The sequence below is a fragment of the Sinocyclocheilus grahami genome, unplaced genomic scaffold (assembly GCF_001515645.1).
Source record: "Sinocyclocheilus grahami isolate Dianchi unplaced genomic scaffold, SAMN03320097.WGS_v1.1 scaffold172.1, whole genome shotgun sequence".
NCBI classification, from domain to species: Eukaryota; Metazoa; Chordata; class Actinopteri; order Cypriniformes; family Cyprinidae; genus Sinocyclocheilus; species Sinocyclocheilus grahami.
Window position 1 is genome coordinate 377,886 of NW_015505351.1, and position 24,381 is coordinate 402,266.

General features: G+C 36.0%; 1 protein-coding gene across 1 annotated transcript in view; it reads left to right on the forward strand.

Moving 5' to 3' along the window:
- The window catches only part of LOC107593506 (protein bicaudal C homolog 1-A), an 80,620-nt gene extending 72,270 nt beyond the window's left edge, over positions 1-8,350 (forward strand). Inside the window, exons 19-23 of the mRNA XM_016283243.1 lie at positions 1,299-1,453; positions 1,658-1,811; positions 2,995-3,152; positions 4,897-4,996; positions 7,400-8,350. Coding sequence (XP_016138729.1) covers positions 1,299-1,453; positions 1,658-1,811; positions 2,995-3,152; positions 4,897-4,996; positions 7,400-7,530 — 698 coding nt within the window. The 3' untranslated portion in view covers positions 7,531-8,350. The remainder of the gene's footprint in view (positions 1-1,298; positions 1,454-1,657; positions 1,812-2,994; positions 3,153-4,896; positions 4,997-7,399) is intronic.
- Positions 8,351-24,381: the final 16,031 nt, after the last annotated feature.

Here is a 24,381-nt window from a genome sequence, read left to right on the forward strand (position 1 = left end):
ATGTATAAAACAATTAAAATAATAATATACTTTTTGTGCATATATTATTATTATTATTATTATATTGGTATATATTGTTATTTTTATTATTTAATTTTAATATATAAATGTAAAATAAATATGTTTTTTTTTCACAAAAAAGGGACAGTGTACATTAATCAACATTCATGAATGTAAAATGTACCCATATTAGCCCAAAGGCTAGTTTTCATTGGTAGTCCCTTTGCCTGATGTTATTGGCCAAACAACTAGAGAAAGACAAGAAACAAAATAGAAAAACAATAACAACGAATTTCAACCAAAAATTATAAATAATTCTCTAAAAGACAGTTAAACAACAAATTATACAAAATGACAATAAAAAAATTAAGAAATAAGTGAAATTTTTTTTATATATAAAAGCAGCTTATCGAGATAAATAAACAACATTAAAGGGTTAGTTCACCCAAAAATGAAAATTCTGTCATTAATTACTCACCCTCGTGTTGTTTGAAACCCGTAAGACATCATTTTCGGAACACAATTTAAGATATTTTTGATGAAATATGAGGGCTCTCTGACCCTCCCATAGACAGCAAGGTAACTACCACGTTCAAGGTCCAGAAAAGTACCAAGATGATCGACAAAGTAGTCCGTGGGACATCAGTGGTTCAACTGTAAAGTTACGATTTGCGGTGCTGACCCAGATCCGGCGTAATGACATCATCACACCAGATCTGGGTCAGCGCAGGCGCCACCACACGCTCGCATCATGGTACTGTCGTGAACGCGCGTCCAAAGTGACGCATCAGAGACGAAAATATGGAATAAAGTCGTTATTTTTGTTTTCTTTGTGCAAAAAAGTATTCTCGTAGCTTCGTAACTTTACAGTTGAACCACTGATGTCACACGGGCTACTTTGTCGATCATCTTGGTACTTTTCTGGACCTTGAACGTGGTAGTTACCTTGCTGTCTATGGGAGGGTCAGAGAGCCTTCAGATTTCATCAAAAATATCTTAAATTGTGTTCCGAAGATGAACGAAGGTCTTACGGGTTTGGAACAACACGAGGGTGAGTAATTAATGACAGAATTTTCATTTTTGGGTGAACTAACCCTTTAATGTTCACATTGTTGGTTATGAAGAAGCCATTTCTTAAAATGATGCTTAAATGAGTTAAATGATGTACATTCTCTAATTGATTGTGGTATTGAATTCCACTGATGTGATGCTCTGAATGAAAAAACAGCTTGACCAAACAAGGTTTTTCTATGTGGAATTATGCAATTTTCTTTTATTATATACATCTTCTTCTTCAGCCATGTTAAAGAAGCCAGTGGTGACGGAGGTCCGAACCCCTACTAACACGTGGAGCGGTCTGGGCTTCTCAAAGTCTATGCCTGCAGAAACTATTAAGGAGTTGCGCCGGGCAAACCATGTGTCTTATAAACCTACCATGTCAACTACATATGAGGTAAAAGCACACCAAGCAAAAGGACTAAGCACCTCTCTCCTATGAATTGCTGTACACTGATAGTAGTTCATTTAGTGCATTCAGTGTGTACACCATATATTGCTGTGTTCTCACTGATGACGATTAGCTCTATTATTATTGTGTATTGATGCATCACTGCGGGTTTTTAGTGGAATAAACTTGATATGATTTGTGTTTTATAAGGGGTCGCCTCTAGCCCTGTCCCGCTCCAACAGTAGAGAGGGGGTGGCAAGTGGCAGTGACTCGGATAACTGGAGGGAAAGGAATGGGAGCGGGCTCCCAGTACACAGCGACTTCCCCTCTCCCATCAGCCCCAAAAGGAAGCAGAACAAAACAGGTGTGCTCTTCAGTCGGAATGACTGAGCTTAGTGATTGGTTTTTTTTGTGACATGAATTCAAAGACGTGTTTTAATTACTTATGCTTAAATATCTCACTTACAAAATATCAGTATAATAGGATATTAAAGGTCCTTTAAAAGATCATTTAACTTCACAAGTGAAAGAATTGAGACGATACAAGGCAACTCTGTTAACAAGCACTAATATTGCTCCTCAAGCAAACTACACAAGGAAATCAACTAACTAGCTAACACATCCTAGTTCAATATATTTTGATGTTCGAATGTTGCTAACCTAAGTTAACATCTAGTCTTTTTAGCACTGTAAATCACTGTTAGTGCCTTTTTGAAAAAAGTACATTTTAACATGCTCTTACAAAAGAGTACTTACTACAAAAATATTATACTTTAAAAGATTATGCAAACTGAATGTAATGATTTTGGAGACTTAGTTGCGTTTAATTTGCAATTACAGTAAATGAAAATGTATTAAAGTTTACATTTATATTAAATGCAGTTAGATGAGAGTGTTTTTGACTTAACTAGGACTAGGACTAACTAGTACATCATTATATGTAATTACTTATATTGACTTTGAAATATGGTTAAAGTGTACTTAGAAAGCTACTGACAAGCATTTAATTTATGGTAAGCTGAAATTTAATCTTAATGTTCTCTTGAATCCTGGATAAATTTGAAAATATTTCTACTTTAAATGTATTATAACACACTACAGTTAAAAACTTAAAGTACAATTCAATTACAGTCAAAATCAAGTTTTTTCATATGCTTTTTTATGTTACACATAAAAAAATATGTGCTTTTTTAAAGCATCACAAAAAATGACGACAAACTGATTTTAGAATGTACCTAAGAAGTAAACTTTTAATTGGACATTATTATAAAAGTGCACTTTTTAAAAGTTGAAGTGTGTTCTGCTCTCTTTTAGTACTTTAGGGGTTTTGTTTCATCCGTATTATATTATCAGCAAGTGCAGTTTTTGAAAAATATATTTTTTAAATTTGATATATATTACAAGTGCTCCTTCAAAACAATTAAATACACTTGTTTTTCATAAGGCTATGAATGCATTTAGGCCAAAACAAGGTATCTGCAAAGCCTTAAAATGCTGATTGATAACCAGGTAGACACTTAACCATAATTTTATGTATTTTGGATTAGAGCACTACCTAAGCAGCAGCAACTACATGGACTGCATCTCGTCGGTGATGGGAACTAACGGCTGTAATCTCAACACATCTTTCAAAGGATCAGATCTGCCTGAGCTCTTCAGTAAACTTGGCCTCGGGAAATATACCGACGTCTTCCAACAGCAGGAGGTACAGACGGAGCTGCTGATATCTTCTCTATCAATGTTGTTGTTTGAGATGAGAACATTTAAATGAGCTTTAGATGATTTCTGCCACCGGGAGGTTGTTTTTATGTCTTATGGCTATTAGCGCTTAGCCTGTTTAGGCTGCACACAGTGCACGGAACTCAGCAGAAATCATGTTGGAAATGCACTTTAAATCAGTCTTTGGCTAAATAGGCTTTTATGAAATACTGGAGCGAACAGCTGACTGTTGTCATAATGTTCTCTTGAATCCTGGATAAATTTGAAAATATTTCTACTTTAAATGTATTATAACACACTACAGTTAAAAACTTAAAGTACAATTCAATTACAGTCAAAATCAAGTTTTTTCATATGCTTTTTATGTTACACATAAAAAAATATGTGCTTTTTTAAAGCATCACAAAAAATGACGACAAACTGATTTTAGAATGTACCTAAGAAGTAAACTTTTAATTTGACATTATTATAAAAGTGCACTTTTTAAAAGTTGAAGTGTGTTCTGCTCTCTTTTAGTACTTTAGGGGTTTTGTTTCATCCGTATTATATTATCAGCAAGTGCAGTTTTTGAAAAATATATTTTTTAAATTTGATATATATTACAAGTGCTCCTTCAAAACAATTAAATACACTTGTTTTTCATAAGGCTATGAATGCATTTAGGCCAAAACAAGGTATCTGCAAAGCCTTAAAATGCTGATTGATAACCAGGTAGACACTTAACCATAATTTTATGTATTTTGGATTAGAGCACTACCTAAGCAGCAGCAACTACATGGACTGCATCTCGTCGGTGATGGGAACTAACGGCTGTAATCTCAACACATCTTTCAAAGGATCAGATCTGCCTGAGCTCTTCAGTAAACTTGGCCTCGGGAAATATACCGACGTCTTCCAACAGCAGGAGGTACAGACGGAGCTGCTGATATCTTCTCTATCAATGTTGTTGTTTGAGATGAGAACATTTAAATGAGCTTTAGATGATTTCTGCCACCGGGAGGTTGTTTTTATGTCTTATGGCTATTAGCGCTTAGCCTGTTTAGGCTGCACACAGTGCACGGAACTCAGCAGAAATCATGTTGGAAATGCACTTTAAATCAGTCTTTGGCTAAATAGGCTTTTATGAAATACTGGAGCGAACAGCTGACTGTTGTCAGGCTTGAAAAATTCCACACAACAATTTGGATGTAAATTTTCCATTTCTCATATATATATTGGATTTCATGACAGTCAGGTCTGTAATAATCCTGAATGACCAACTCCAATTTAATGGCGTTTAATAACAGAAATTCTCAATGTAGTAACATAGAGATGACTTCATTTTCTGTGGAGCCACAGCTCTGTTATGCAGCAGAAACACTGTCAGTGTGACAGCTCTATCTGGCTTGCATGTATGCTGTCAAACTGGCCCGGGGTTACAATGACGCAACTTCCAGCCCAGAACTGAAACCCTCAGAATAGCCAAAAAGATCTGTAATTCACACATTATACCAAGCCCTGTATTTTAAGATGCCAGAGATAACATTGAGGAGTCCAAAATTTGGTTCTGGCTTTTATCTTATAAACATATCATCAGAAAGTTAGAGAGAGCGCTGTGGTGCAGTGGTCAGTGCACATGCACTTAGTCGCAGGTTTGATTCTGCACTGTTATACCATTCTCCCTCTTTCTCCCCACAGTCATTTTTCTCTAAAAGTCCAAACTAAAAATACAGTTTGTGTCTGTTTCTCAGATTGACCTTCAGACGTTCCTCACGCTGACCGATCAGGACCTGAAAGAGCTCGGCATCACTACTTTTGGAGCCCGCAGGAAAATGCTGCTGGCCATTTCAGGTCAGTTCCCTTCCAAACAAACAACTGGGGCTGGCACAGTAGCATTACCAGCAACATTTCACAATTCTTTATACCTTTCTCGATTCCACAGCAATCAATCAATCAACCAATCAATCAGTAAGTGCAGTCAATCGATTAACTCCTAACATTACAATTTGTAATCCTAATTATAGAATCTCCAAAAGTAATGCAGAAACAACATGAAGACTGTATAATTTAAATATCCATTTATTGCTGTCTTTTACCATGAATTATAAATAGTCCAGTATCGCCAATACCAAAACTGTTACTGATGCCTCTAAATAGATTTTACTCAATTTCTGGGGCTAAATAGAGAGACAATATAGCCATTCAAAATTATAGTAAGATTTGTGCCATCATTTTAAACATTTAATAGACCTAAACTGTTACAGAATATTAAAAACGTTTAATTTAAGTGAACTTAAAACAATGTTCATATAAACCCATTATAATAAATGTCACATTTGTCAGTGCTTTTAATATAGTTTGTTGTATATATTAATATAGTGATGCTTCTGTTGATATCATCTATGTTTTTCCCACTAAGTTTATTTTGTGCATTCATTTTCATAAATAGGAAAATTAATAAGTAAAACAATTTGTATCAATATTTTAATTTTTTAGTATTTACACTTATTTCTGCAATTTCACCTGCAGGTCTTCATCACTGCGATAAGCATGTTACTGACGTTATCAAAAACAGGCAACCAGACAGCCAAATGTATTATTAATTATTTATTAGTATGTACTCAAGTTAACAAATAAAAATAAAGCTTGCATGTATTTTCAGGTATTTCTCAATTACTTATTTTTTCAAATAAAGTCAGTAATTAACTAAGTAAATCAAAATGTACTCCCTTTTTTATTGAAATGGTTTTTTGATTCATATTAATGGCAATAATAGACAGGTGGCAGGTCTGTTAGGTTGATTGTAATAAACAGATCTGATATTTTTGTTGTATATTCACCGAAGACATACTGTTTGCAGTAATACCAAGAAGTTTGTTTGACTGTTCACACAGCTGCATTACCGTGAGCACTTTCTAAGAGAACCCACTCAAATACATATGTGATTATTGGAAAACAGCCACTCGTTATTCAGACAGCCCTCAGGTACCAAATTGAGTCAATATTTAATGCAGAAAGACTGGTCTTGTTACATTTCTTAAGAAAGTTTAGTACCAACCAACACAAAAATAACCGTGATAGCAGATGGACACAACATGCCATGCAAGATTTTCCTTTTTAATAGCTTTGAGTAATTTGGACAGCTGCAGGTTTTTGGGATTACCATTATGATTTATTGAGGTGTCAGAGATGAAATTGGATTTGGCTTTCCACTTATGTAACCGGCAAGGGTTGACTGACTGTCCACATCCCAGCATGACAGCAAGTGGAAGTGACAAGCTTGGCCATTAGACATCTCGAACATCTGTGATATATTTTGACCACCCACTGCTCGAAAACCATAATGACTTCCTGCAGTCTGGCAAGGATATTTACTAAAACAAAAACATTGTTCCTGTTTTATCAGCCCCGTGGTTAGAGAATAAAGCACAATGCCTGAGGTTGAGGTAGCCCTTTCACCGTTAAAAATGAAATTGTGGTGCAGATGGGATACTAAAGTGTAGAGGTACGAGGAAGACAGGAAATGACTGCAGGCCTGTGTTTCTGTCTCTGACTGACCTCAGACACAATTTACTGTAATCTGGGCTGATGCAAGGTTGGTCCCAGTGAGAGAAATGTCCTGCCTTTTGTCCTCTACAGCAGGAAAATGGAACATTGGCACTGTCAAGCCCACTTACATAAATGCGATCTGTCATCTAAAAATCATAATGCAAAGACTGAGCTGTCAAAAAACTAGTGAGCTGTCAACATTGGCTGCGTTTTAAGGTTGTATACCTTATTTTGACCAATTTTTAAGGCACACTGCAGGAGAATGCCACAAGCTAAATAAAAAATAATAATCAAAACGAGAAAAATGTTGATTAGAAATATATTATTCATTCTTTGCTGAAAAGTATTAATAAAAATATTTTAAAATGTGCTGTTTTACCCAATATTTGTATGTATATCTGTATGTATAATTACTCATGTATTTCATGTTGTAGAACATGAAAATATCTTGAGCTTCAAAATATCCACTGATTTCGGGAAGATGGAACTGCTAACTTGATGGAAATGCTATCCAAATCAATGTTAATAATTTGGTAGAAGCGGTTGATTCATCCATGCATTTGTTTTATATTTAAAAAAATGTTTTGACCTTGTTATTTGCAATATGGAGAAAAGATCTGTCACTGCTTCCATTTTACTGTGATATTGACATGCATGTATGCAGTGTAAACTATGAATATTTAAGTCCTCTTTTTGTTTTGACAGAGCTGAACAAGAACCGAAGGAAGCTCTTTGAGCCACCCAACATCCGCTCCTCGTTCCTGGAAGGGGGTGCCAGTGGTCGACTGCCACGCCAGTTCCACACAGACATTGCCAGTGTGAGCGGGCGCTGGTGAGCCCATGCCAATGCACCAACGGACAGCCTGAAACTGCACAAATTCCCATTCCCAACTCCAACCTGATATACAGTACTGGACCAAAACCCGGACCTTCTGAAACTATGCCAAATAAACAAAGTCTATGGATCAGAGGTTAAGGGTCAAAGAACTGTTGAATATTATATGCAGTATGGTACATTATGCAATATGGTACTCATGTTACAATGAAGGAAATGCAGTGAATGATCATTGGAGCTCCTGCACTGTGCTTGTATATGGAGCAGGCAGATTTTATTTATATGCTTGTCTTAGGCTTCGACATACTAATTCTTTGCACTTTAAAAAATGCTAAATATTTTGTCCATGGACAGATTCACCTGACTAGATGCGCCTGGATTTTATTTAAAGCACTTAAATGGATATCAAGCCAAAGAGTTCTGAACAAATTATCCATAAGGGAAGCTTATCTCATCCCACGGCTGCATTACAGTGAAATCACCAGCCTGTTGTTATTACTTATGGATCTTAGTCAGAGTAGACATCATATTGCATTTGACAGAAATGAAATGGAGTGTACGTCTATCCCTCACAGGCTTGTTTTCATTCAGGTCAAATTAAAATAGTCTACCCTGACTGAATTCCACAGTACATTGTCTATACAGTATTTCTAAACCTATAAATACGAAAAATCTACATTATTTTAGTATATGACTTTAGTTCTTCTATGGAACTCAAAAGAAGATACTTCGAGGAATGTTTCAGCTGTTTTTGTCCATACAGTGAAAGTTAATTGAGTGCACTAGTTGGTTCTAGAAGTATTTTTGTCATTAATTTTTTTCCCCAAAGGGATTATGTAAAAAAAAAAAAACTTATTTAAAGTATTAAAAGCTAGGAACCAAGTAATTTTTTGTACAGATTCATGGGTAATGTAATATTTCACCACAAATTCTGCTGTTATAAAAAATTATTTTAAAAATGAGTTGAAAATACAGCTACAACAGGGGTTTAATCACTTTAAGGAATTTGAGCACATATGAAAAAAGATATATGTATTATTATTTAGTAACCACCCAAATCAATGATTTAAAAGAGCATTTTCTGGTAATTCCAGGTAATTTACCATAGAAATATGACATTTTTTAACATTTATGGCTGTTATAGCAACACCTATAGTCCAATATCCATAAAAGTTGGCATGCCTCTTTAGTATTATATGCTGCATGGGCTCACCTAATTTTGTAAAGTTCCGAGTTTTCGTTCAGGAATTATAGGCTTTTAGGTATATTTGGCCACACCCATATTGTAATGACCCTGTTATAGTTAACCAAAGTGTAAATTTCACTTTTCTTTTTGCTAATTATTGACCTAGAGAGTCCAGAGAATTTTACTTGTGGTTTTGTTGAGATTGAGCAAAAATCCTATAGGACTAGTTCGCAAAAGTAGTTTTTTTTAAATAATCTTGAATAATTAAGGAACAATTTTTTTGACAATAGTAGTTCTTGAGGAAAAGTTGTTCAGAATGAGGAGCTCTAACATATGATATGAATATTGTGTGTGTGGGTAAAACGCTGCATGATTTCTTTCAAATTTCTCGCAGACCTTTAGGGCCATGAGTCAAACAGGCCCACGGCATTACATTCTGATCGGCCTCTGTTAACCCCCATCTAATATGTGATCACAATTCATTGGCCAATTACGGCCATGATTTTCAAGATAAATAAACGTGCTCATAGACAGCCGTGGCACTTTGGACACAGCGTGTGACTTTTCAAGTCAATCAGACAAACGGGTGCATAGTTATAGCCATTTTTATGTTTTTGTCCTATCATAGTGCCACACAGTGGCCAGACTCTTTTTCTCATGTAACCTCAGATTGAGGTCTTACATATGCATATCGAGTTTTGTGTAAATATCTTATTCCATTGAAAATTTATAGCTGTTTTAGGAAAAGTGCCCCTCTGTCGAACGTTTTGGCATCACTTTGCGACGGCGAGTTGAAAACTCTAAATTTTTTGATATTCACTCTCCAGAGAATTTTTTCTGCATTGGTTTATTTCCGACCAGGTGAAAAACCTAGGACTAGTTCGCAAAAGTAGGCTTTTCAAAAAATACAAAAGATTCTGTGGTGGTTGAATCCGTATAATAAAAGACATTTGAGTCTTCGACAAGTACTTTAGGAGTTCTTAGCGATTTCGTACTTTTGATTGCCGTAGCGCCCCCCCCTCAGGCCGATTGGGGCAAGCCTTGATGACGTTGTAGACATGGCGGGTACTACCATCTCTCAAAGTTTCAGGTCTCTACGCCTTACGGTTTGGTCTGCCCGATCACTTTTAGGTCAGAATGGTGATCTTTGAAAATCTTAACAATTACGATAGGGTTTCAGCGCTACACGCTTGAACCGCTAATAATGTGAAAATATGGCTTTAACAAAACATTTATCTCAGAGCTCACAACAGTTCTGTCTTTAAAGGTTTATAAGCTACCATTAAAGTTTTTTTTAAATAATCTTGAATAATTAAGGAACAATTTTTTTGACAATAGTAGTTCTTGAGGAAAAGTTGTTCAGAATGAGGAGCTCTAACATATGATATGAATATTGTGTGTGTGGGTAAAACGCTGCATGATTTCTTTCAAATTTCTCGCAGACCTTTAGGGCCATGAGTCAAACAGGCCCACGGCATTACATTCTGATCGGCCTCTGTTAACCCCCATCTAATATGTGATCACAATTCATTGGCCAATTACGGCCATGATTTTCAAGATAAATAAACGTGCTCATAGACAGCCGTGGCACTTTGGACACAGCGTGTGAATTTTCAAGTCAATCAGACAAACGGGTGCATAGTTATAGCCATTTTTATGTTTTTGTCCTATTATAGTGCCACACAGTGGCCAGACTCTTTTTCTCATGTAACCTCAGATTGAGTTTTGTGTAAATATCTTATTCCATTGAAAATTTATAGCTGTTTTAGGAAAAGTGCCCCTCTTTCGAACGTTTTGGCATCACTTTGTGACGGCGAGTCGAAAACTCTACATTTTTTTATATTCACTCTCCAGAGAATTTTTTCTGCACTGGTTTATTTCCGATCAGGTGAAAAACCTAGGACTAGTTCACAGAAGTAGGCTTTTCAAAAAATACAAAAGATTCTGTGGTGGTTGAATTCGTATAATAAAAGACATTTGAGTCTTCGACAAGTACTTTAGGAGTTCTTAGCGATTTCGTACTTTTGATTGCCGTAGTGCCCCCCCCTCAGGCCGATTGGGGCAAGCCTTGATGACGTTGTAGACATGGCGGGTACTACCATCTCTCAAAGTTTCAGGTCTCTACGCCTTACGGTTTGGTCTGCCCGATCACTTTTAGGTCAGAATGGTGATCTTTGAAAATCTTAACAATGACGATAGGGTTTCAGCGCTACACTCTTGAACTGCTAATAATGTGAAAAGATGGCTTTAACAAAACATTTATCTCAGAGCTCACAACAGTTCTGTCTTTAAAGGTTTATAAGCTACCATTAAAAATCTGTTTTTAATTCTAACCCAACTTTTGCACTCTTTATGCTCCAAAACAACAGTAGACCCCACTGACTTTCAATGTATGGACAAAATATTGTTTTTCACAGAAGAAGGAAAGTCATGCAGAATTTTTGGATAACCTATCCGTTGAACTGTTAGTTTTAGAGCTTAATGTCAGCCTGTCAGTAGTAGCTTTCTCAATAGTGCCTCAGAAGTGCAAATTACACCAGCTCTCTTTCAACCACCTTCCTGAATGCCACAGACCACAAATCTTCACAGGCCTCACTTCCCAAACCGAGCTTTTTGTAAAGCCTTTGAATTCCTCTCAGACCAGATCACGGCTTAATCCATGGCTTTTCTCCTGCACGCGACCAAAGTCTGTGCTGCTTTCTTGAGCTCTAGTCTTCCTACGCCCTCTAATGCACTTTGTTTGCTTCTCTCTTCTCCATCTTCTCTCACCATTCTTATGTGATCCCAACACGCTCGTCGTATTCTTCAGATATTCCCAAAGCGAGTTTTTCAATTCTGACTATATCTAAAGCTGTGAATGTTGCCAGATGTACTCCGAAGGATTGAAACCACCAAGTGCCTTTTGTCTTGCACTTACAACGTTTCCAAAGTAATCAAAGACTATCGATCTCTCAAAGGTACAAATGTTTTACTAGGAAGTACCACTTACAAGTAATCTTGCAGTGCATTGCTTTATCTTTACATGTACGGTATATATTTTGTATTTTCATTTAGCTCTTGAGTACGTTGAAATTGTACCTCACGTGATAGAGGTACTATTTAAGTTTGTATTGTGTGTATTGTCTTATTATGAGTGTTTATAGACTTTTTAGCAGTTTGCTTTGATAATTCCTCAAAGTTTCAGGTCTCTACGCCTTACGGTTTGGTCTGCCCGATCACTTTTAGGTCAGAATGGTGATCTTTGAAAATCTTAACAATTACGATAGGGTTTCAGCGCTACACTCTTGAACTGCTAATAATGTGAAAAGATGGCTTTAACAAAACATTTATCTCAGAGCTCACAACAGTTCTGTCTTTAAAGGTTTATAAGCTACCATTAAAAATCTGTTTTTAATTCTAACCCAACTTTTGCACTCTTTATGCTCCAAAACAACAGTAGACCCCACTGACTTTCAATGTATGGACAAAATATTGTTTTTCACAGAAGAAGGAAAGTCATGCAGAATTTTTGGATAACCTATCCGTTGAACTGTTAGTTTTAGAGCTTAATGTCAGCCTGTCAGTAGTAGCTTTCTCAATAGTGCCTCAGAAGTGCAAATTACACCAGCTCTCTTTCAACCACCTTCCTGAATGCCACAGACCACAAATCTTCACAGGCCTCACTTCCCAAACCGAGCTTTTTGTAAAGCCTTTGAATTCCTCTCAGACCAGATCACGGCTTAATCCATGGCTTTTCTCCTGCACGCGACCAAAGTCTGTGCTGCTTTCTTGAGCTCTAGTCTTCCTACGCCCTCTAATGCACTTTGTTTGCTTCTCTCTTCTCCATCTTCTCTCACCATTCTTATGTGATCCCAACACGCTCGTCGTATTCTTCAGATATTCCCAAAGCGAGTTTTTCAATTCTGACTATATCTAAAGCTGTGAATGTTGCCAGATGTACTCCGAAGGATTGAAACCACCAAGTGCCTTTTGTCTTGCACTTACAACGTTTCCAAAGTAATCAAAGACTATCGATCTCTCAAAGGTACAAATGTTTTACTAGGAAGTACCACTTACAAGTAATCTTGCAGTGCATTGCTTTATCTTTACATGTACGGTATATATTTTGTATTTTCATTTAGCTCTTGAGTACGTTGAAATTGTACCTCACGTGATAGAGGTACTATTTAAGTTTGTATTGTGTGTATTGTCTTATTATGAGTGTTTATAGACTTTTTAGCAGTTTGCTTTGATAATTTACAGACAGTAGCAATCAATCAGTTTGTGTAATGATTTGTAATGTTTGTTTTTTAATCAGATTGAGATGACAAATGAGTGAAACAATAGCTCTTGGTGTTGCCTAAAAATATTAATAGTAATAATAAAATGCAACAGACTATGCAAAGAATCACTTTGCCATTTTAGGTTTTAATATTTCCATTTAAGCACATACTGTACGCTTTTATTGGTTGTCTCTTGTTTTTTAAAACGAATGAATTTTATAGACTTTGTTTTCAGTAAATTGCTTGATACTGTATATCTTAGATTAGTGCCTTTTATATGCATCAAATGCCACTTTAGTGAGAGACCAAGTGTAATTCGTGTGTAGAATTGTTTTGTTCTCTCCCTAAGAGGGAAAAATAAGGGACAAATGACGTCTTAATATTCTGACATGGCCAGCACATTTTTGAGTATTTTTGGCCAAAGTCAAATGCGTAACCTCTGGGTTATGAGGTTACATACATCATGTGCACAAATATACAGAGCAGTGATGTAAAAACGGGATATTAAAGCACATTAACCAGTATTGTTCTTCCAAACGTACATTAGCTGGCCAGTGCCTTGGAAATGACTTTTAAAATCTGTGAGCTTGGCACAGATTTTGTAATATACTCCATTGTAATGTTCTCTGATGATACATTTGTAAAATTGCCATAAATGTGGTATCGCTGAATGTTCCTTACAAGGTGTTATGAAAGAATAAAGCATATGCACACCTTTTCCATCTTATGTATTCCGCTACTGCTTTGTTTGTACAATGACATTTAAAGGGATAATTCATCCAAAAATGAAAATTCTGTCATCATTTACTCACCGCCAAATTGTTCCAAACCTGTATGAGTTTATTCCTTCTGTTTACACCTTTTCCATCTTATGTATTCCGCTACTGCTTTGTTTGTACAATGACATTTAAAGGGATAATTCACCCAAAAATGAAAATTCTGTCATCATTTACTCACCGCCAAATTGTTCCAAACCTGTATGAGTTTATTCCTTCTGTTGAGCACAAAAGAAGATGTGTCGGTAACCAAACAGTCGCTGGTAGCCACTGACTGAAAAAAAAATACTATGGAAGTCAATGGCTACCGTCAACTGTTTGGTTACCAAGCGTTCCTCAAAATATCTTCTTTTGTGCTCGACAGAAGAAAGAAACTCAAACAGGTTTGGAAAGACATGAGGGTGAGTGACAAAATGTTCATTTTTTTGGGCCTGACATCTGGTTGGCTTTGTGTATTTAAAAATGCGTACTTGTTACATAATGACTCATTTCCCTCATTAGTGACAATAGCATCTGTAAATGTCTGACTAAACTAGATGTAGTGGCAGTAGAGGGGAAAGACTAGCGTAAAATGTGCTTTAAGATGAACCACACCCAGTAATAGCTTACGAGGCTCTGATTACAATATGTCACAAATATGTTAGTGATCTCCGTGAAATCCTTTGCTTAAACACACACATGGACTTTTGGGAAATGGATGTTCTTTTTATCAGTTTTTATGTCTCAAGCAGATATGAATCTGTAAGGAACCGAACAAAGAAGTGCAGTCTGAAAACTGGGTGTAACTGTTTTGATATTTTACTAGATTGTGTTTTTTCTGGATTATCTCTGAGCGTACTGTAAGTCAGGCCTGGAAATGGAACAGGACAGCTTGTGCCTGGAACAAGAGGGAAAAAAAATTCATTTTCCTCTGGCAAGCTCGCATTCCAGCTTTTGAATCTCGCCACACTGTCTGGATTGTGGATACAATGTGAAGAGAGTGTCCAAGGGTTATTGGGAGGATGAAATGTGTTTATTTCACCACAAAAAACAAAATCCCATGAGAATGAACATATCCAGACATCTTTTCATAAACTGATATAAACATGAAAGTTATTTATTAATTTAAATAGAATGTGTGTACTCGCTTAAGCTGGACCAAAAGAGCTTATATTTTTTCTATTTCTGGTGAACAGACTACGTTGTGTCACAATGTATATTCTTTTGAGAAGCTAAGGAGATTTTTGAACTCATCTATAAATTGGATGTCTCTTTTGTCTGATCAGATTATCAATCCCAATATCAGATACCATTGCAGACTCTCTCAGATTTGGTCTTTGTAATAATATTTAGCCGAAATCAGATACTGTTCCCATTTTCTGAAGTGAGAATTTATGTGAATAATATAATGTAATTATTTAGATAGTTATATAAACATTAAAATTTATTACGGCAAACATATCATATTGGTAATTAATATCAATTTGTGTGTAATAGCTACCGACATCAGTTTATTATATAACAGCAAGAAATGTCAAAAGAGTGTATGGATGTGTTTTCAATAATATTTAATACAATTTTTGATCAGATCATTTTATGACTGACAGAAAAAAATCTTCTAGTGGAAGTGAATGTAAAAGCTACCAAACCTGAATTCCACAGTTCAGGTTTTTTCAGTTAATTTAATCTATTATTTAATATGCTCATTAATTCACATTATGTTTATTACATATGCTCATTATAAATAGGAGTAAGAAGAGTTACATCTCACAATAAGATTTTTGGTCTTGGATCAGTTTTTGGCTTTCACATAATTAAGAATAAATGATTACACTTTATTTTAAGGTGTCCTTGTTACAGTGTAATTATACATTTAAGTAATATTAATGAACTACATGTACTTACTATATGGTTAGGGTTAGGATTAGGGTTTCTTGCATGTAATTATGCATAATTAATTGTTATTATAATAGTAAGTACATGCAACATGTGTAACAAGGACACCTTAAAATAAAGTGTTACTGAATAAATTAATTTGTCGTTTTTACAGCATCAAATATAAATGTCATAAATACTCTATATTTCTGTAAGACGTTAATGAGATTTGTGTTTATGCCTTTATTAATATAAATGCATTATTGTAGTTTGTTCTCCAACAGGGGGCGCTAAGGCATGCATTTGATCAAATTTGACTTTAAAATACTGGTCCACCAATATTTAGCTTTATTAATTATCTGCATCTGTCAATAAGTTTTCCTTTTTGGTCAATTAGTGTCAGATTTATATTTCATTTCTGTCACATGGAAGCACTGATTAAAAACAGTAGCCCACATTTGTACATGAGAATAATAGATTCCCTCAGAGCAGCAATATTTTCATTATCTATTATATATGAATGAGATATACCTGGATCTCATCCATCACCTCACGTGCCTGTATCATCTTCTCACACGCTGGTGGGTTTTGCCTCTGTTTTGCATTCTGTATGTGCTCATGCACCTTATTTACATTCAGAAGCCCTACTGCATCCCTTACCAGCATAACAATCATTTGTATATTAGATTTAAACATCAGTAGAGAACTGGACTGAAACATTTCACCTCGTCTGACACTGACCTTCATGCGTTGACAGGAAGACAGGTCATATGAGGTGATCTGATCTATTTATGGGATGTACAATCACTGGGAAATACGGCCCGTTATGTAACGGACCCCAAACCACTGTCTCTTAGACACACACAAACCTGGACAAAACAGAAAGGAGAATATAAAAAATCAACACTAATAAGCTTTTTTTTTCTTTAGCATTAAATCCTTGTCCTGATTAATTTTGCCACAAACAATGCAGACTTTACATGTCAGTAGAATAATTAGGCACAAGCTATAATCAATTGTGTGTTCCTCTAGTCATTACAGCCCTTGGCAACACAAACAAATCATTTAAAGCTTTGTGAAGGTAATTTTCTATGAAGGAAATGGAAAATCTACCATCAAATATATGTCATTCAAGTGGATTCAATTATATAGAGGAGCGGGGCTAGTTGTCACATTGCTTTTGAGTCACTAATCCAATCACACAAATATTGGTTTTCTCTAACAGTTGTTTTGTATGTTGGTTTCAAAATCTAGATAAAAAAAAAAAACCTTGTTGGTTAAGAATAAGTCTTGTAAACTACATTTCCACCATCATTGATGTAATTGTGTAAATTTCATTGTATAAATGTGGATAGTAGTTTTATTCAATTCATTAATTACAATATATTGGCTATAAAAACTGGTTGATATTTTTTGTTACTTCTGTCAGGACCACTATCGTCAAAGATGATTGACAATTAGCATACAGTTTGGACTGGCGGTATGGTTCTGTTCTGGGCAAGAACTCCCTGCGCATCCATGCAGCCTAGCATGGATGAGAGCAGGGAGAGCAGCGATAACCCCCCCAGGGTAAACAGAACAGAACTAACATAAATGTATTGCAGATATTATTAAAGTTCAATAATTTTATGTACACATTTTAGAATTAGTCTGATTCAAGGAGAATCAGAAGGCTGAATCCTGACTGACAGAGGAGGAGTTGGGGATGGAGGAGGGTAATTAGCTATTGAGCAATGCGAAAACTGCTGATACTACTGCGGGGCCTTATATATGAATACTTAGGTGTCGTATTCCCATAGGTTGATGCGAGCTTGACTAACGTGACCTGCCAGAACTAACGCTACACTAGATTTTTGTCATAACACATTTCATAATTTAATGTTTGATTTACTATTTGCCACTAAATAGCCTATAAATATTTTTTGCATATTTTTATTTCCTGTTTTAATTTTTATTTGTTTGATGTACAGTATATATATGTTATTAATTTCTTTATTTCAGTTTTAGTTATTTTAGTACATCAGGTTTAAATGAAAATGAGAAATGTTGCTTTTGCAACTATCTGAAATAAAGTAAGTTGATTTTTTTTTAAAGTAATGAATGCTTTTGGTTTTAGGTGTAGTTAACTATACTTGCACTGTACCAACTGAAATAAATGTTGACAAAATATATACAAAATCAATAAATATGTAAGATTCTGCTCTATTTCTACTCAAATAAGCCAATTAGTAATACTGACCATATTAACTCTGAAGTGCAAAACGCATGCTGGAAAACATAATTAATATGTGACCCTGGACCACAAAACCAGTCTTAAGTTGCACGGGGATATTTGTAACAATAGCCAAAAATGCATTGTACGGGTCAAAATTATAGATTTTTCTTTTATGCTAAAAATCATTAGAATATTAAGTACAGATCATGTTCCATTTGTAAATTTCCTACCGTAAATATATTAAAACTTCATTTTTGATTAGTAATATGCATTGCTAAGGACTTCCTTTGGACAACTTTAAAGGCGATTCTCTCAATATTTACATTTTTTTGCACCCTCAGATTCCAGATTTTCAAATAGTTGTATCTCGGCCAAATATTGTCCCATACATCAATGGAAAGCGTATTTATTCAGCTTTCAGATGATTAATAAATCTCAATTTCGAAAAATTGACACTTAAGACTGGTTTTGTGGTTCCCAAAACCAGATTCTCTTCTTTTGAGAATCCCAAACTATAAGAAATGCTAGGCAATTCTGATTAGATGATGCACTTAAAGAAAGGGCTGTAAAGGACAGCATGTTGTGTTTTTGTTTGGAATTATAAATGACTGGGTCAGATTAAGTGGTGTTGGATGCATTACACCCCATAATTAAAATATGACCGCAATAACTGCCTCAATAACTGTAAGTGCTAGCATGCTTTAGCAAAAGCCCTCAGCCCATTTACTGCTGTGTAACTGTACAGCAGGAAAGAGTAGGTCAGAAACGCATGTGTGTCCTCTGTCTTCAGCGCCACAACCCCTCACTGCAGCACAGATTACCATTACAGCTCTGCCTCATAATCACTCCCCTTCATCATATCAGTAGCGTGAGTATGTGTGCGCACACCTCATTTCAACCTCTCTGATCATGAATACATTGCTGTAATACATCCAGGCTGTTTTGTTACTGTATCTGACTCTGCCGCTCCATGAGGTTATTTCTTTCCTCTGCATAATAAAGTCTTCCCCTCACATTTGGCAGTAGATGAAGATACAGCATTGTGAATACACTACGAGATATTTAGCCTTACCATGTGACCAGAAGCAAAACATTTGAATATAGGGCTGATAAGGATGATTGGTGGCCTGGCGTCCGTGTGAAAGAGATTCAGCCTAGCTGGAACCCTGTAAAGCCTGACATATGAAATTATAATATAAAATCAAAATCAATTTTAACAGGAACAGTTTATTGAACCTAGACATAATAATAATAATAATAATAATAATACATTTTAAAAATTAATATATATGGCTTTTATAGCTGATGTAACATGATATAGTGATATAAAGAGGACCTCATGCATGAGGATCATAAAAACCCACCTGAATTTTATTCAAAGACCCAAACTGAGTATGATAATATTGTATTGTTTCATGTTACAATAATACAATGAACATTAATTTAACAACATTAGATGTAACATACAACCCTAACAACAGTTATTTAAATGAAAAAAACATCAAATGTGAAATGTAGTGCAGGGAATTCTGGGAATGTCAATTTACGGTTATTCACTGTAAATTATACATTCTTTGTCACCTACAAAAATTGTATACTACCGTAAAATTACATGTAATGTCCATTACACCGTATTTAGTTGGGGAACTTGCTGTTAACCAATTGATAGGTTTTTACTGTAGCATTTTTACAGTCTTTAACCGTTAAAATCACGGTCATTTTTTACAGTGTATATTTCAGTAATATGTCTTAAGATGATATTTGAATGCTTAGTTTCTTATCAAAGCTCTGCAGTTTTAATAGTGGGAGGCAAAGCAATCGCATCGCAAAAACACCGCTGTACCAGGTGAGCTAATGATCAAGTTTACCATGTAAGAAAAGCTATATATATATGGAGTTTGTTATGTGATATTAGTTCAAATAATTTTAACATCAGTTCAAACTAATCGTGCGCTATGGTCAAAAGTTTTTTTTTCCCCCTAACAAGAAGCATTCTCACAACAAATCTTCTTCTAGTAATGTTAATAACATGTTTGTTCTGAGTTATCTGGTCTTTATTAATGTTCTCGTAGCACAAAATGTTATTTATCCCCCTAACAAGAAGCATTCTCACAACTTTGGCACATTCTGGAAGTTACAAACAAATCTTCTTCTAGTAATGTTAATAGCATGTTTGTTCTGAGTTATCTGGTCTTTATTAATGTTCTCGTAGCACAAAATGTTATTTATACATTGTTTATGAAACATTTTATTTCTGAAATGTTTTAGTTGAACTGACCTTTTTTCAGTGTTACTGTTTGTTACCAAATATACTGAGAATGTTCAAAAGTAACATTTGATAAATTATAAAATGGAATTTTCCCTTAAGATTAAAAAAAGACATTTTGAATATTCAGAGAACATTCAGAAATAACATTTTCATAACTTAATGGGAACATTAGCAAAACGTTCTTAGACTACATTTTTGTTAGCTGGGTTGAGGTCATAACAGTATTGTGCAAGAAGCTGCACGAAAAATAAGTTTATTAATTGAAAATCTGCCTCGTAATCATAATGGAATGATGATTAGGACTAGCTGGAAACTGCAGAGAATTGTATGTATAAGTACAAGTTAATGTATACGTTTTTTTAGTTTTGAAAAAAATGTAGGTAGAGGCACATTTTTCCAATGAGCCTGTGCTGCAACATCAGCACTTCTAGAACACAGAAAGCTGTGTTGTGTAATGTAAAATATGACTTTTTTTCTGACTAATACAAATGTATTGCTGAAAATGAAATGTAGGCCTATCCTTTTTTTGCGTGCAACATTTAATTCTGAGAATGGACAAACAGAGGCAATGGTATATATGGAGGGATGCTTAGAGGGGGATGGGTTTGTAGGGTTTTCATAGGCTGCTGGAGAATGCTGGGGGAGGAGGATCCTATACCGGCAGATTATTAATGGTTAGCAGGGTGGGGGTACTGGATTATCTGCCCTCTCAGGGGTTGATGACAACTCTACTGTATCTCCAACCGCTTTACATGACCACACACTGCTCCTGCTTCAGCTGGCACTAGAAATGCAAGTTAAGATGTGCTTTCTTGTCTGTTTGATCTGAATGAAAAGCATCTATAGTGTGACCATTCAAGCATGTGACTTTGCTTCATCCCAGCATGATATTGCACAGTCTATTGAACTACTTAATCATGTGCATAATTTATTGCATGCTTTATGGGCATATTAAAAACATTCCTTAATCTTATGCTTTCAGGGGGAAAAAAATGCTCATATCTTTAATGTTGCCACCACAAGGTTAACACCAAGGGCAAACTGCAAGACTGATAATACTGTTCTTATACTATAGGTGCATATATAATGATTTAGCTCTTTGTGTCAGAATGATTATTCTAATATAGTAAAGTCAAGGACAATTACAAGCAAAAGAAATTAAAATAGAAAATATAACTGCAAGCAGCGATTACCAGGGTTCAAGCACTTAAGGCATTTAAGCACATAAGGAAAAATACATTACATATTATTTAGCTTGCCTGTAACCACCTAAATAAATTATTTAAAAAGCATTTTTGGCAAATACAGGTAATTTACTATAGAAATATGATGTTTTTTCTTTTAACATTTATGACTGTTATAGCAATAGCTGTGGTCCGATCTCCTCAAAACTTTGCATGCTTGTTTAGAATCACATGTCGCATGTGCTCACCAGGTTTTGTGAAGTTTGGCGTTATCCTTTAGGCTTTATAGGATTTTGGGTAAATTTGGACAGGCCCCTTTTCTAAATGACCCCATTATAGCTTCCCAAAGGGTACATTTTAACGTTTTTGATAATTATTGACCTAGAGAGTCCAGAAAATTGTACTGCAGTGTTTTTTTCCAGATTGAGAGAAAAACCTAGGACTAGTTTGCAAAAGTAGTTTTTTTTTTTTTTTTACATCTTCTCAATCGTTTAACAAACGATTTGATTGACAGCAGTGATTCTAGAGGCTAAGTTGTCCGGAATGAGGAGTTCTATGATACAAATATCATGTGTATGTGCGAAAAACCAAGCAATGTACAATAGTTTATGCCCTTGAAAAATGTGATAACTCCCCACAGTGGCCAATTTCTTTCACATTTCTCACAGACTTTTGGGGCGCACTGAGTTTTGTTCCAATCGGCCTCCATTAACCTTGTCTAATAGGTGTTCAAACTTCATCGGCCAATGGCAACCTTGTTTTTTGAGATACACAAATGTCCTTATAGACACTTGTGGTACTTTAGACCAAGACCGTGCAAAAGGATTTTCATGTTGATAGGAAAAATGGTTGCGCAGTTATAGCCACTTATAGCGCCACCAAGTGGCCAAGCGCCACAATTATTTTCCTGTGACTTCAGATTGAGCTCTTACATAAGTGTTCTGAGTTTGGCGAAGATGTCTCATTCCGTTCAGGAGTTATAGGCATTTTACTAAAAGTGGCCGTGCCCCTTTTGAACGTTTGGAAAGTTTCTACACTGGTTTGGTTCCGATCAGGCGAAAAATCTAGGACTAGTTTGCAAAAGTAGGTTTTTCAAAAAATCTAAAATACCTGAAAATTTCACCAGCTCACGAGCAAATCTGAGGCATGCGTATGTCTGGCATGAACCAAGGATTCCAACAACATAAGACACTTGAGCCTGCAACTGACAATTTAGGAGTTATGAGTAATTTCATACTTTTGATTGCTGTAGCACCCCCCTCAGGCCAATTGGGGCGAGCCTTGGTCACGTTGTAGGCAGTGTGAGTACTACCATCCCTCCAAGTTTCAAGTCTCTACGACTTACAGTTTGGTCTGCATGGTCATTTTTACATGGAGATTGCTGATCTTTCGCCATTCTAACAATTACAATAGGGTTTCAGCGCTACGTGCTTGAACCCCTAATGAATAGAATTTAAAGTAGAAGTGCATAATTCCGAGGCAGAAAAATCATTGAGCTAAACCGAATTACTGTTTTAAACAAGTAAATCAAGTCAGGGAGCATTTTAAACAAGTATCTCAAACTTGTGCCATCGGTTGAGCCAGTTTTGGTCAGGATGCTCAAACAGACAAAAGCTCCAGAGACAGTGTTACACTTTTCAGATGAATCAACCTACAATTTACTGATAGTTTTCTCTGAATAGTGAATTGAGATTACAAGGTAGGGTAGGTGATTTCAGAGAGGCTAGCAATAGCAAGTTAGCTTTGAAAGCATAAGATCCCACCCTCCCTGGACAATCACTCTCCAATGCCACACCTCCTCCAAAACACATGAAAGTGAACATGCAGAGGCAAACCAGTGACATGATGAGAGAAACAAGTATCTCAAACGCTCCGTCTTCCATTGGTTGATAAAACAAATAGTCCTGCACGAGACTTGTGCCATCGGTTGAGCCAGTTTTGGTCAGGATGCTCAAACAGACAAAAGCTCCAGAGACAGTGTTACACTTTTCAGATGAATCAACCTACAATTTACTGATAGTTTTCTCTGAATAGTGAATTGAGATTACAAGGTAGGGTAGGCGATTTCAGAGAGGCTAGCAATAGCAAGTTAGCTTTGAAAGCATAAGATCCCACCCTCCCTGGACAATCACTCTCCAATGCCACACCTCCTCCAAAACACATGAAAGTGAACATGCAGAGGCAAACCAGTGACATGATGAGAGAGCGTTGGTGGAGGGTTGTTGAGCTAAACCGAATTACTGTTTTAAACAAGTAAATCAAGTCAGGGAGCATTTTAAACAAGTATCTCAAACTTGTGCCATCGGTTGAGCCAGTTTTGGTCAGGATGCTCAAACAGACAAAAGCTCCAGAGACAGTGTTACACTTTTCAGATGAATCAACCTACAATTTACTGATAGTTTTCTCTGAATAGTGAATTGAGATTACAAGGTAGGGTAGGTGATTTCAGAGAGGCTAGCAATAGCAAGTTAGCTTTGAAAGCATAAGATCCCACCCTCCCTGGACAATCACTCTCCAATGCCACACCTCCTCCAAAACACATGAAAGTGAACATGCAGAGGCAAACCAGTGACATGATGAGAGAGCGTTGGTGGAGGGTTGAATGCAATGCTGTCAGATTACCTAATGTGAGAAAACATTACAGTACAAAGCACATAATATTACAATATTAACGCCTTCCATGCTCAGTCAGTCTGCAATAGTGTAATGGAACGCGATGATGATGTATCATCTGAAATAATACATTTTTAATGATTGTCAGTAAATGGCTGTTATGATTGGATAACGTCATTGCATAGGAAAATATATCAACGCCCCCTATCTACTGCAACATTATTCACATACAACCATAACTTTGAATTTTGTTTACATACGGTTTGCAATGTAGCTGCTGCCAGAGTACAGTATAGCCTTTCATCTCCTTTGCAAACTCTCCATTACACTGGTTTATGCCTCGCTTACATACTATCTGCAGTCAAATGCTCCAAACAAACATATAATCCTTCAACAAAACTGGGGACGCCATTAAAAATTAACCATTCACTTGTTCATGTCGCTGGAGACCTTCTGGAGGCTGTACAGACGCAAACAAGCTCCTAAAGAGGAC